This window comes from Python bivittatus, unplaced genomic scaffold, assembly GCF_059951505.1.
Source record: "Python bivittatus isolate LINGU-HERP-01145 unplaced genomic scaffold, Pbiv_v1 ctg000580_np1212, whole genome shotgun sequence".
Classification (NCBI taxonomy): Eukaryota; Metazoa; Chordata; class Lepidosauria; order Squamata; family Pythonidae; genus Python; species Python bivittatus.
Window position 1 is genome coordinate 28,360,365 of NW_028277087.1, and position 15,370 is coordinate 28,375,734.

Here is a 15,370-nt window from a genome sequence, read left to right on the forward strand (position 1 = left end):
TTCCCTGGCTCGCTGTCAGAACGTAAGGGGGGCGAAGGAGGAAAAGAAAGGACCAGTTCCCCGCCGCAAGTAGTGTCTGGATTTCTTACCTCCCTTCCGCCTTGGAGGAAGCCGAATCCCCTCCTTTATTCCGTAAGGAAGCTCGTTATAATACTCAGAGCCACAAGGTGCATTGAAACAAAAACCCGGAGTAAGGCGCACTTAAACGCTTCAGGTTGGAAAGCACGCTTTGGGCACAGCGATCATGGCGCTGGATTTCCTTGCAGGCTGCGTAGGAGGTAAGAAGCGGGGCTTGGAGCGATTGGGAGGATCGAGGTTGACATAGTTCGTGCCACGACGGTGAATGGTTTGCGTAGATCCGGGGCGGTGGGGGGGGGAGGCAGCTGCGGAAGGCGACGGCTACCTCCCCCTCTGTGGCTTGGCGCACTGCAGTGAAGATGCGCTGCCCACCCGCCCGAAGGAGGCCGGGAGGTGTTGCATTCATGCGCAAACGCTTAGAAAGAGGGAGGAAGAGACAGCCCCCAAAGCCTCAACGCGAGCGGTGAATTTATTACTCCCCCCCCCATCATTTTTGTTCTTGATCTGTTCTGGGAGGGACGTCGCCGATTCTCTGCCGACCCCATTGTCCCTGTCTGCGCTGGATTGGCTTTGATCCTGTAGAACCGGCGAATTAGCGCCCAGAAATGGGGAGGCTTTGGGTGGGTCGGCTACCTCTCCACCGAAGCTTGGCGAGGCCATTGTGCAAAAGCGGAAGCCGACTCTTCCTCTTCTTTACCTTCTCCTCGGCCACCTAAACTTTCCGGGCCGGGAATTGAATTTGGTGTAGGACGTGACCCAAATCTGTACGGGTCTGTTAGGAAGAAAGTTCCGTTAAGTGTAGTGGAACGAAATCCTAGATGTAGCCTTACAACTTAAATTCACACTAAATACAAGTAATTGGGCTCCATTTCTGAACTGGGGAGAGAAAGGGTTGAGGTTTATTGAAGGCCGAAGCAGCCCAGAACTCATTATTCCTACCCCCGGATCGCTTTTATTGCATACTTTTTTTTTCCCCCAGGATAGATAGGATGCACATCCATTTCTTGGAAACTCCATATATGAAGCAGAGCTACCCACTGGGGGACGAATACACCAACATTAATTATTGGAGGGAAGATCCTTGAACGGATCTCTTGCTATTGCCAAAGCAGACCCAACCAGACCTCTCTCTCCTGAGATTGTGGGGACTTTTTTTAAGAAAATGGAAAAGCTTCTGTTAGAAGTATTTAAGATACTTTCAAGCTATGCTTTTTATTTGTAGGTGTCTCCATACAGATTCAAAGTATCACTCCCATCCATTTCATTGTGAAATCACATGAGACGGTGGTTCCTAGTGGTCAGTTTATCTGGAGTTGGAGAGTAATGTTACTTTAAGCCCTGGCACACAGCAAATTGTAAACCAGCTTTTCCCAACTAGATTCTCTTGGTCATTTTTACAGTCATGGGGGTGATGGGGAAAGCTAAAAATCAGGAAGAAATTTTTCATTTTTTTCTTTCTGATAACTTTCTAGGGTTTTTTTTTTCTTTTTTCTTTTAGTCCCAGTCTCTAGCCTGGGAAGATGTCTCATGTTCTCAAGGGAATTTTGGAGTTTGTTCAAAACATTCAGAAAACACTATGTTAAGGGAAGGTTAGTGTAGGTGGTTTAATTTTTCTTCCTCATAGTATTGTTTTTTTAATTAAATCCCAGAATAGAAAACACAGTTGCTTGCTTTGTTGTTGAGATGGTGTAAGTAGCATTTTCCAATGTATTCACCCTTGTTGATTTGCTTTTATGTGTCTTTCAAGAGTTGAAAGTGGCATACAGAGCACTCCCTTTTTTAATTTTCCCCTGCGCGTGGTCTGTGGGTGGTAGGTTGGACTGAAAGAGACAAAGTCATTTTTATGCCTTCAAATGAATTTGTACCTGGGGCTTCCTGGTTCTAGCCCATCACTGCATTACAGTGATTCAGAGATGCTAGCCATCTGTAGCTAACTGACTGCTTCCCTTTGGTTACTAACCTCTCTTTGTCATTACATAGACAAGCATGCTGTCCTTCAGATTTTCAACTCCAACATTTAAGCTACTTAAATGTAACTTAAAAATGGTTTGGCAAGGCTTTAATATGTTTAATGCTGCAGCACACATTTGTGTTCTTAAAGGAAGAATGTTAAGATGCTAACAACCTGTTTAGATTTTAACCCTGCCTTAGTCGCAAAGATAAGCATTTCAAAACAAAATGTGTAGTTTTGTGTATGTGCTTGTTCTAAGTTCTTGCATAATTTCCTATGACAAATGCATACTGATACTCCATTTTACTGTAATCTAACTAGCACACATCACTGGATTCTGTCTTCCTTTTTACCCTGTGTTGGAACTGATCACGTGATGTAGGAGTGACAACTGCCTTGCAGACAGGGTGTATCTGTCCTGTTTCACACAAAGCAGGCTGTCAAGATTTGGGTGGAAAAGATATGCTCATCTGGAGATAGAAGCAAGATAGAAGGATGAGGAATGTAGGAGGAGAGAATTACATTTACTCTTCCCTCACACAGAAAGAAAAAAGGTGGGATTTTCCTCTCTAGCCAGATGGGGAGTCTGGAAGGTTTTATTTGGCACAAAAATGGTATTACTTTGGCCCACAGCATCAGGGTGTTGACTTTGTGAAGATAAGAATAAAGGATTGGATTTTGAATTGGATATTTGTAATCTTTCACAAAAGGGTTTGGATTAGAGGCTGTGATCATTTGTATCTTACTTTCTATTATTTGAGAGTACTATCATACTAGCCACTATCACATTTTCTCATTATCACACTTTCACTAATATTGGGTAAATTTACAGCTTCACCCGTACAGAAATATTAATTTGTGTGCTGGTTTAACTGATACACAAATAGGTCTTCTAGCTGAACATGCAGAGAATTTATCTGCAAAACCTACAAGTATGCAAATTATGTAGTTTTACATATTGAAAAAGTAGCTCCGTTGATGGGGCAGGGAGCACATCAACCTGCTGTCCCCATTATAGATACTTCCATTGGCAGAAAGCCCCAGACCAGGGCAGATTAGAGGCAGCCTTGGTTCTCTTGGAGCCAAAGGCCTTTTGGCCTTCCTGAAAGGTTCCCAAGGTTGGAGCCATTAACGTTGCCATCTTGCCCGCCTCCTGACACTGGCTGAGGCAGTTTCCTCCCCATTGAAATTAACAGATGATAATGTGGAATGAAATTGTTCCCCACCCCTTTCCTTAGTCCCACAAATGGAAAATGGGCAGGGGAGAGTGCCATTTCAGTCCCTTTCTTCTTAAAATGGCAGAAATACCCTATAAAGAGTGGAACTTTAAGCTTGCTGAGAGAGTAAACATTTAGCTCTGTGCTGAAGAAGCCCATCACTTTGCTTCTGGCATGTGCAATGAGGAAAGGTTTATGACTGATGAAACATTTGGTGTTCTATGTATTTTCAATATGCAGTTAGTTTTTTTTAATGGTCTTGGAATAAGCATATATTTTCCAGCAAAGCATGGAGTAGGCAAACACTCATTAGAGAAATGTTGAGTGTTTGGACTGCCTGATGGGAATGTGCGTATTGAAAGCACGTCCTTCTGTGCTTAAGAATACTTTGCCAGGCTGACTATATAGGATACCATTTCTTGGGGAAAAAACCTAATTCTTTAGTGAAGAAGAGCTTGAACTGGCCTTTCCCCTCTTGGTATTTTTTTCCCTCATTTGATTATTAAACCTGTTATTTAGTATCAAGTTGCCAATGATACGCTCTTATTCAGCTGGGCTAGATGTCATGTGGTAGGGCAGGAAGTAGCTTCTAGAAGTATAGTTAGGACAGTGACTTATATTGCTTTGTCCCACCTGTATTGTTGGCGGATGGTGTCTAGTGGTTTTGCAGACAGCGCGGGAACATTTCCTGTACTTTTTCTGAACTTCAGTAGAATGAAGAGTTCAAGGCAGTCTTTCCAGGTTGTGTTCTGGTCCCTTATTTGGTCTTCTCCAAGCTTCCACTAGGAAACTGCAGCTGGCACCAAATGTGGTGGTGCCAGTGCTTATGGGCAGGCTTTGGTGTGCCCATGTAGCACCACTGTGTGCAGGGTGCACTGATTACCAGTAAGCTTCCAGATGTGATTCAAGGCACTGGTTTTTACTTAAAAACTTTCACGCCATTGGGCCTGGTTGTCTAAGAGACTGCCTCTCTCCCATCCAGTAACATCTGTCAGAGTGAGTGTGTTCCAGGCCCCATCTTTAAAGCCATCTGGTGGGACCCAGGAGGTATGCCTTCTCTGTCACAAAGCCTGCCCCCTGGAATAGTAACCCTGGGTTTGAGTAACCCTGACCTTGCTGTCCTTTAAACAGGCCTTGAAGACCTAGTTTTCCCCCCAGGCTTTAGGTTAGGTGGAATATGTGTCCTGAGTGCACTTGTGCTATTGTGTTGGGGGTGTCAGCCCTCTGGTTCCTGCTATCTTTTATCTGTTTTATGTGACCCTGTCCCCCTCTTGTGACCCTCCGCTTAAAAATAAAAAGGGAATTCCTGCATTTGCCCATCTTTCGCCCATTTGTCCATCTCTTTATAGTAAAACGATTCTAGGCAGACATTATTTTTATAATATGGTGCTGCTCATGTCAAAGCTAATTTGACACTGCTTCCAATTCTAATGTTATTACTATATCCTTTTTACTTTCTCAGTATCTGATCTATTGCACCTGTAGATGGGTTTGTACTTTGCACTAAGCTGTATGTGATTGTTGTACTCTGTATATTCCTTAATAAATCTATATTTACATGATGGCCCCAGTGGCATGATACCACATGGTCTCATTGTGCTCTTTGTTTATTTCAGGTGCCGCTGGTGTATTGGTAGGACATCCATTTGATACAGTCAAGGTGGGTCGACTTTTCACAAACTTTCTTACAATATGTGATTAGGCCGAAGGTAGTACTAGCCCTTACAAATAGAATGGGGAAGGGATGTAGATGTTTGAGACCAAGTAAAACACGTATAGACCTTTCAGTAGATTACAGTCATACTAAAATACTTTAACGTCCCATTAAACCTTCCACAGAAATGGAGCATTTAGAGTTTCAGGTTACATCAGCCCTTGTCTGATGCACTTAAAAAGTGTTCTGAGATATGAGTCTTCAACCATATTTTAATAAGATAGTTCAGTGACATCTAATAAATCCTAGATATAGTTTTGAGCGTACATAACTCTTTTGTACTAAAATAAAATTTTAAAATGCACTTTCCTTAATCCTGCTTTATCTGGTGCACTTCTTTTATTTGCATTTGAAGCAATTAATTTGTTAATTATATTGACTAGATGACTGTTTGCTGCATGATGAAACAGTCTTGCTGATTTAATGTGCTTCTTCCCATCCAAGGAAAGATGTTGTGAGTTTTCAATGACAATTTTTATTTTCTTGTTTAAGACATGGATGTATATGGGTTGCTGTTGGAGAGATAAGTAGTAAAATTTTTGGCAAGAAAAAAAACACTAGAATTTGGGTAATATCTGTGGCTGTACAGAAGCCAGATAATATCTCAAAACAGGATTGTGAAATAAGATACAAATAATGGGAATACAGGGATTTGAGTTGTAAACATGTTCATATTTTTACTTTAGAGAAACCCTCACTGAAATCTGTGGGGATTCTTTTTGAATATTTACGTGCAGGATGAAGTTATAATGCTATAGAATATAAATTAAAGTAAAAGGGCTTAAATCCAAATATTTCAGCTTGTATGTGAATTGTGTAACCTTTTTGAAGAGAAAATGTGCTGAATAACACTCTGTAGATAATCTTATAGAGTCAAAGACTAGTTAGCAGCTATAAGTCTTAAGAAATGTAAAGTCTGTTGACTTATAAATGTATTTTTAATTATTTCATGCCGAGAAATAATTTTTGCTATGAATTCATTTTGTTAAATTACTCTGAATTTCCTTCCACATTGTTTCTTATCAGAATGAGTAGATTCTAGGAGTTACATTTAATCCTGCATATATTTTATGGACAGGTTTACAGAATGAAAGAATAAGCTGGCATTCCTGAATTGAAATTTATTTTAGTTTAATTATTTTGGTGCATTTATATTCCATCTATCACAAACATGGTATCTGTGGGATGTCTAAGTGGTTTTTCACTGGCTTTCTTAGCTTAAGAAATATGATCGCATCATGTGTCCTCAAACTGTGCTTGGGCACCAAACAATATACTTTCTTGGAAACATGTTTGACAGAGTATGCTTACAAAGCAAATGTATCATGGTTGGGAGGTTACTTAATTTATCATAAATCACCGAGAGACGTTTATAATTTGCACAATACCAACGTTAAAACAAATAATTTCTTCTGTAAATATACATGCATATAAGTTTATCTTAAATGTTTAGCTTGCTACTATGTTGTCAAAGGAATAATGATACAGCTACTCACACTGAGAGAAGGAAGGGGGATCTGTTTTGCAGACAGATTCTATACATATTTATTTGGAACTACATCCCATTGGGGGATTAGCTTCCAAGAAAATATGCACAGGATTGTATCATTACTTTCTTTTAACCTGTCAGAAATAAAACCACTGGTTTCATGAAAGGACAGTTTATGTAGAATTTAATCTTTGTTAGTCTTACCTAATATGAAAGTCTTTTCCTGAGCAAACTGAGTAGCTAGGCGCTATTTTCTCTTGAATGCTACATTTTAAAAATAAATGTAATGGAATTTAAAACAAAGTTTAGTAACTTTCCAGTAGTTGTACAGATTAGGCAGGTTGGGTTTGTGGGATGGGGAGGGGAGGGCATGTAAAATGGGGAAGATGCTGAAGTGTTTTGGAACCAGCTCTTCAAGTGGAGACTCCTCCCCCCACTTTGTTGATGTAATATGTACAATTGCTTTGTTGCTTAACTGCCTTTACTTTTTGAGCTAGGGGCTGTCTTCATTAACAGCAAAAGTGTTACTTTGTTGTAGATGACAGATAAGCCTCATCACGGGAGAGTTACCTAGTAAGTATAGACCAGGTGAACATTCTGTTTCTCTCGGTCTTAATTTATTCCAACATTTATCATTAGTTCAAATTTTTATAAACAAGCAAAAAGTACCAAGAAACATGTATGGTATATTTCCTTCCTTTTTTTAGTTTGTAAAATGTTTCTAGAGCGGAGGGAGTGGGGTGTGTAATGTCTTTAAATACGAGCTGTATTTTTTTTTTAAGAAAAGCCTAACTTTTGCAGTTTGTTCTCTATTATTTTTATTTGTCCCCTTTTCTGCTTAAAGTTTGTATACATGCGCTAACAAGCAAATGCCTCTTAAATTGTGAATTCTGTTTCAGCCCCTCTTTAAATTAGGAGCCCATTTACTCATTTCCCCATACAGCTATGACTGCTTCTGTGTTAATGCGTTTTAGGTATTGCTACTGGAATTATTTCCGGGCCCACTCTCAGTATGCTTTTTAGTGTTTTGAATTGCCAGCATTTTATTGCTACTTACCTTCTCAAAACAGATAAGAAGAAAAGCTAGGAACCAGCATAATTTAATATGGATTTTATAAAGAAATGACGTTGGGACAAAAATGGAACTCTTACTCTAAAGATGCTCTTAAGTTTCAAACTATCATTAGTTTCTGAGATCCTTAAAATAGTTTTAAAATATGCAGGTTCCAAATTGTGCCTCCAAACAGGATTTTCTGACCCTGTCAATCTAGTGTATAGACTGCTAGAATACATTGTACTAAGATTATTTAGACTTTCAGCTCATTTAGTCATAAACCTAAGTAAACTTGTAAAAGTCTTGCAACTGTGGTCCTAAAGAAAAATTCTAAGAATATTTTCACTTACAACCAGTACATTTTGAGCTTATCCATTCATGGTTCTATAGATGAGCAACACCTAATTCTTTAGAAGTATCAGATGTGCTAATTAAACAAGCTATAATTGAACAGCCAAGTGAGGGTTTACCTTACTGAAGATCTTAATTTAACATCCTGGCAAGTGACCACCCCCGTTCCATATAGACTTTAACATAAATCTGAGTGGCTCCCAAAATGCAAACTATCCTCTTTAATTTCCTGTGGCATCATGCCTGCACATGTGCATAGCTACATTATGTGTATGCACCCAAAGGTACTATCACACTGCCTGCTGATTTTTTGCCATGTCAGTAAATTCTAACTATATTTTATAGGTACGCCTTCAAGTTCAAAATGTGGAGAAGCCGCTTTACCGTGGGACTGTACATTGTTTTCAGTCTATCATAAAGCAAGAATCTGTAAGTAACTTCCTGAATGAATGTGCATGATTGCACTTAGGAGGAGGAGGAGGAGCTATTTCAATATAAGGAATATGGTCCTCTTGTTATGTTATGCTGGTGGTATTGGAACTGCAAATGCCACCTGGTAGTTTGAAAGTGCCTAGGCTACCCATCAAGAATGGCTTCTTCCCAGGACAATCAGGATCATATACAAATTGACCCCAAAATTGCTGAGGCACTTCAAACTACCCAAACCTTTGCTTTATATTGTTTGATTACTTTAGATATAGCTTAATTATTTATGATTTAAAACTATTTATACCAATTATTTATTGAGACTGTAAGCCACTAAGACTCTTGTTTGCAACAGGTAAAAAAAAATCTTTAAAAAAACCAGTAATATAGGAGGTTAAATCATCCGTGCACAGCTTGATTCGATTCAAATCAGTTCAATTGAAATAGAATTCAAGTCAGTGCTATTCATAATTTTGTAAGATAGACAGATGAAAAGATATAACATTTAATTGTATAATTGCCCTATATATATTGGTCGTAGATGGTTAAACATCACCATCCTTGTGCCTCAGTTTTCTCTTGCTCTTGGAGGTGGTCAGCCTGTCAGCTTTCCCACAGCCTGAAGTGATCAAAGCCAAGACTTTGCCACTTCTTTTTTACTGCTTCTTCTAATAACCAAACTTTGGCAATGAGAGTTGACCAGCTTTATCAAGATACAGAAAACATTTAAGAACATGAAGACCAAAAGTAAAAAAAACAAACAAACTAGCCCAATGGAAAGTGAGTATGCTTAATAGGGAATGTCGAGTCTCTTTGGAAAAGAAAACCAGGGAAGAAAAGAAGGCCTCACTTAAAATATTTACAGCATCTATGGTCCAGTTTATACATGATTATTTGGAAATAAGGCATCCTGAGCTTAATAGGACTTACTCCCAGGTAAGTATATACAGGACTGCAGTCTTGGACTCCTGGTACATAGCTGAATACAGTAACTGTTACTGGTGCCTGCTGATAAGCATGATAGAAATGGAAACTAAACAAGATGATCTGTTCTGCCTTTGAAGGCTCTTATTAGAATTACTACACAATTTGATAAGGAAATATTTTCAATTGCCAGCAAGGAAGAGTCTTCATACTACTGTATTGCTCTTTCTTCAGGCAGTTTGTTTACCTCAACATGATCCAAATGGGCCGTTTGCCTCTCATTTTCAGATTGAAGATGTAAAAAGAGCCTTGCTTTATAGGTCCAAAGAACAGGATTCTCTGTTTACTAGAAGAATCCTTTAGATTCAGTTCCCCAAAGGGTTTTGAAATGTGGGAATGTGAACGTAATATCTACCTGCAACTTCTTAAAACGGTTGTGTCCTTTCTCAGAATCAAGCAACAGCTACGAAATGCAGAACTATGATCTTGGGAAAAGGCATGGCTCCTTTAAGGTGTTGCAGATGGGTACTCTGTACGTGTTCAAAAACATTTTCTGGAGTTAAGTTCTGAAGCATTGTGCAAAATTATATTTATAAGCCCCCTTACGCCAGAGGCTCCAGATGTTGTACAAAAGATCATAATATATTACGGTAAAATACAGAATAAGCCACTAAACAATATCATCAGCAGTAGCACTAGTGGCACAAGTCTTACTGCAGCTGATAATCTCCAAAGGCTTTCCAGACTAGCCAGGTCCTCACTGCCATCCAAAGCCAGGAGGGGAGGCCATTCCTCCATAGTTCCAGCCATCTTTAAGTTTAGTTCAAGATACAAATTGCATGGATGTTTAATACTCCTAGTGGGTAGTGAATTCCTTTACAGGAAGACAGTAGATGAAAATTCATTCCTACCTAGTTGTAACGAAAGTATTGATGTGTAAGAATATTGTAGCAATATTGAACAATTGTCACAAGTTTAGAATATATCCAGAGGATATGCATAGTAATTATTGTATATGAATGTGCATATTACTGGTTTATGGCAGGCTGCAGCAATTCCAGTATCTATCTCAAAGCTTTGGGTGGTTTGGGGAAGCAAAGAAGGACAGACACCAAATTATTTCCACTCATGCCCCCAAATAAAGCTCATACAAGGTTGCTGCCTTTCTTGCTACTTTATTATTGATCTTAGTTCTTCATTTGCAAGGTCAAAACTACAGGGTTCAAACAAAAAAGAACTCCTTAGCTTCCTTAAAGATGTATACAGATGTATATTTGATTCCTAAGGGATGTGCTCTGCAAGGAAGGAGTCCGGTCTGCACTGATAATAACTACAGCAAATCATGGTAATAGTTGTCTTTATAGCCAATTCATCCCCTGATCATGGGACACTAATGTTCTCTGTTTTATTAGAATCCAATCCTGATTGGTGGAGATGGAATTAGTAATAATTTACCTTGTTCGTTCATATTCTGATAGTCCACAGAGAGATTAAGTAGTTGCCAAGTGTAAAAAATTGTATTACAGACAGAACTTTTGAAATCAGAAGCTGCACAGTGAAATATGTGGGCTTGGGAATTGTGGAGTTTATTTTGCACTTGAGGGGCTATTAGTTGTGATTTGGCTAAGTGAAGGCTTGCACACAAATATTCAATCATTTGCTGCTGAAAAAAGCAGGAAATCTTGGGGATATGATTTTTGGGTGCTGCAAGTTGTCCAGTCACCTTACACAGTCCAGGAGTGGCACAAATCTGAACATGCAGGCTTTCTAAGTAAGAAGGAACAAAAGCCTAAAGGATAATTCAGATGTTCTATCTATTAATGTGCCAAAATGAAAGTTTGCAGAGGTTTAATGGCTTAATTTTATGTTGTTTGAGAAGAGTCTTAAAATGCCTGCTTATCATTTATTTGTCGGCTTTTTTTCACCTAGGCTCTTGGACTTTATAAAGGTATTGGGTCACCAATGATGGGACTTACCTTCATTAATGCCCTTGTCTTTGGCGTTCAAGGGAACGCTCTCCGTGCTCTTGGAAAGGACACACCGCTACATCAGTTCCTTGCAGGTTCAGCAGCAGGTGCCATTCAGTGTGTGATCTGCTGTCCTATGGAACTGGCTAAGACACGGATGCAGCTGCAAGGAACAGGAGAATACAAGTTGAAGTCCAAGAACTACAAAAACTCTTTGGACTGCTTGGTGAAGATATATCGAAAGGAAGGCCTGAAAGGCATCAACAGGGGAATGGTTTCCACATTTCTGAGAGAGACACCCAGCTTTGGTTTCTACTTTTTGACATATGACTGCCTAACCAGGTATCTGGGGTGTGAGGCGGAGGACAATTACATTGTTCCCAAACTGCTTCTGGCAGGAGGCATGTCTGGCATAGTCTCCTGGCTCTCTACATATCCTGTGGATGTCATCAAGTCCCGCCTTCAGGCTGATGGAGTTGGTGGAATCATACGGTATCAGGGAATTCTGGACTGTGTTAGAAAAAGCTATCGGGATGAAGGCCTAAGGGTGTTCACAAAAGGTCTTACATCCACATTGCTTCGTGCTTTCCCTGTTAATGCTGCAACTTTTGCCACTGTTACAGTGTTCCTTACATATATGAGGTCAGAGGATGGCCAGATCAGAGGCGATTTAAGTGGATGTGAGGCTGGTCCAGTGATCCAGCAGCCTTCAAGTTTTTAAATTGACTGGAAGATAAAGTTGTACCTGTTACATATAAGATGCCATCATTTTTTTTAAAAAAATATCTGGATACCAAAATTACACATTTCGGTCTGTATAAAGCATCTTTTTAACATCTCATTTATAAAAGCAGCTTAATGCTTTAGGAAGACTCTGAGTTAACTCTAGAAATTCAGACAATGAAAGGACTTGCCCTTTTAATATGTGCTTAAAAATACATCCGCTGCATTTTTTCAATGCAGCCTTGACATCAACTCCCATAATCCCCCAGCCAATGCATTATTAAGGAAATTCAATGCAGCTACTGGTCACCAAGTTGAAGAAGTCAGCTTCAATATATTGCAGCCAGCTCGAAATGCCATACTTCGCCTATCAACCTTGATGCTAAATTCCTATTCAGACTCTATCCATGTCCAAACAGGAAGAGAAGGGAAGAATAGGGGCTTTGAACAGATAATGAAGGCTTGTATGCACAGATGTCACACCCCTTTCATGTTCATTGGCTCTCAATGCACATTGAAGGTCTGGATTTGGCTCTCTGTTCTGATTATTGCTGAATCTGACTACTCTATTCTGTTTAAAGCTGGTTGTCCTGGTAAATGTAGGGCTAAAAACACTTGCTTCATTTTCCTGCACTTTATGCAAGGGGAGCTTGTGTTCTTCCAAATAATCTTGGCTTATAATTCACAGCCATCTAATCAGTGGCCTTGCTGGTGGGAACAGACGGGGTTGAACAACTGGAGAACTACAAGTCTTTGCCCCCTCTATATTTTAACATCCTGTTGCAAGTCATTCTGTAAATGATGTAAGCTACACTTTTACCTTTTTTTAAAAAAAATTTGCAGTACCTGTTAGGAAGCCTATAGCCTCTTCCTGCTAGTTGTGAATATTTTAGGACAATGTATGAACAGCCTGCTCTATCTCTTGATCAGTATGCAGTAAGTTCACTATCTTAATCCTGCCACTCAGTATGCAGATACCTTCCCTGCTATTTTTAGATTATGGCTTGTTTTTCTGTGCTTCAAATGCACTTGTGCAGGCAGATTGCTGCTATTTGCATTTGCCTCTTAATTTTTTTTGTAATGTATGCAGTTGCATCTTGTAAATGTTTAAAAATATTTTAGTTACTACCGTTTTGAGTTGAAAGCTAGAGTAAGCTGTCAGAAATCTGTTACAACGCAAAATGTAGACTAACTTGATTGTTTTTTAGGGTGGTGGTGATATATTGCTTAAATTACAATTTCTCCATGATTGGGGTATATGCACATAATTGTGAACTATACGTAATAGGATAAAGGATGAAAGTATATTTAAAAGGATTTAACAGAAATGTATTTTAGAGAATGCAATATTTAAAACAGAAGTAGAGCTCAGTAGTTTAGGAAGGGTTGGTGAACATGTTACCTGATAAACTATCAAGCCTATTTAATAGCATACTTAAATAGAAATGCTACAACATAGTCCCACTGATATCAGTAATATACTAAGTCATTAATTGGGTTTTAGTAACAAATGTTTAAGGTTGCAATGGTATACATGCTTACCTGGATGCACATCTGATTGAACTCCAACCGAGCTGATTTCTGAAGAGCAAAAATACCACCATTGGCCTAGTGATAATGTCTTTCAGGATGTACTGATAAAACAATCCGGGCAGTCAAACATCTCTTTCACATCACTAAGTGAAGAAAAAAGCCTTAAACTATATCAGAATTTGGCATCTCCCTCTGCAGTAATGAAATCTGTAGGAGTTGCCTACTAAGTATTGGAAATCTCAAGAATAGTTAGCTTGACACTGGAAGTTTTGTTTCTGTCCACACCCATCTCACTTAAAGATCTGCTCCTAACAACTGTTCTGGGTAGGGAAAAAAAATTCTCTAATTTTATGCCAATATTTTCACATATATAGAGAATGGTGGTGAAGAACTGTATAGCTATGTGACGTTTCAATTACAGAGATTTGATTCCAAACAAATTTAAGTAGCTCTCCAAATTTAATCAACATGGAGTTGAATTGGATGCATTCTGAGGTGAGTTTGGCATATGCAGAGTATTTTTCCAAATCAATTGAGAAACATCAATCCATTTGATGTTATAATTCAAATTGAAGCCACTCTCTGCAGTCCTACAGGATTGGACATAATGTCATTACTCTGGCTGACTTCCTCACACACACTCTTCCATGGTAACATAATGTAAATGCTCATTTACCTGAGTTGGACAAAAAGATGTGGAGCTCCTCAAGTCCAAAGCAGGGATTAACACTGCCACTTACCCATTCAGGAAACACAGTGTATGAATGTCATGTGAGATTGCCAAGCAGCAAGAGGTGAGTGTAACCTTTAGACCTGACACGATTTCATTGCCCATAAGGACACCTTGATAAGTTAACACTCAGCCAGTGGTCACTATCTAGCACATAGTGAGTCATCAAAGAACCCTACAAATGTTTTAAATTGCAGTTGCACTGTTAGCTAGATCCTGCAATATAAAAGTTGTTTAAACACCACTTTTCTCACATGCTTTTAAGTACTTCCTATTCTTTTTCCATTGCTGCTCTCAAGAATGTGCAAGTCACCCTCCCCCCCAAAATTGGTACCACTTGCAGACTTAGCTTTAGGCCAGAGCTAACATAGTTAAGGTTTCCAAAGCATCAGTTGAAGGCCATTATTCTAGCTGCTGAAGAGACAAGGTGAAGAAAAGCTGGTGGAAAATCTATCAGTGTGATACAGAACAGAGGCTATATATAGAATGTACCATTAACTAATTGCAGTGGATGATAGTATTTTTGGGACAGGTGCAATATATCTGCTCAAACTCTTTTTAATAAAAATCTAGCCAATTGTTTTAACAATTATGCTGGAGAAACCTGTAAAATTGGATTGCTGCTTCTGTACCTTGCAGGTATGCTGGATGTTTTAACACTACTTGCAGGGACATTCAAATTGAATGTGAAACCCGTGTTTTTTATTGTGCAACGACACTATCCTTTTTTGTACAGTATTCTGTAACTATTGTACATAGAAGAAATAAACCTTTTTTTAAAAAAACTGTTCTTTTTTGGTGTGACTAGGTTTACATGTCACACTAAACCAGAGATGAGCAACCAGTGGGCCTTCAAGCCCCTCTGATAAGGATTTCTAAAAACTCTTATGGCTCCTATCCTATGAAGCAGGAAACATGCAAAAACTATCATACAAGCCCTAATAGGCATACAGTTCAAAAACAGGAAAATTCCCCATCTGTCAACCATTTGGCAACCTTTAGCCTTCCAATGTTAGATGTTGCCCTTGGCCTGCAAACGATTGCCCACCTCTGCACCAGACCAAGACCCTGTTATGGCTTAGCATTTTGTAAACCAAGGGCTGGAAGAGAAACAGTACATATGCTTCATTCTCCATATGGCAATACACTCACTGGATATCCCAGGGTGGTTCTACAGGTTGTGTGAGGTACAGTTTAGACCCTAATCTATCAT

At 39.2% G+C, this 15,370-nt stretch overlaps 2 protein-coding genes across 3 annotated transcripts in view; one reads left to right on the plus strand and one right to left on the minus strand.

Moving 5' to 3' along the window:
* The window catches only part of SLC25A47 (solute carrier family 25 member 47), a 33,468-nt gene extending 33,242 nt beyond the window's left edge, over positions 1–226 (minus strand). The window contains exon 1 of one of the 2 annotated variants that reach the window (XM_088149848.1): positions 90–226. The gene's annotated coding sequence lies outside the window, so the exon portion shown is untranslated. The remainder of the gene's footprint in view (positions 1–89) is intronic. The other variant, XM_088149849.1, reaches the window with a different exon arrangement.
* On the plus strand, positions 140–14,932 carry SLC25A29 (solute carrier family 25 member 29). The gene is made up of 4 exons (XM_007431103.3): positions 140–278; positions 4,863–4,906; positions 8,200–8,283; positions 11,134–14,932. The coding sequence occupies exons 1-4, from the start codon at positions 245–247 to the stop codon at positions 11,890–11,892; spliced, it is 921 nt and encodes a 306-aa protein (XP_007431165.1). The 5' UTR covers positions 140–244; the 3' UTR covers positions 11,893–14,932.
* The last annotated feature ends 438 nt before the right edge of the window (positions 14,933–15,370 follow it).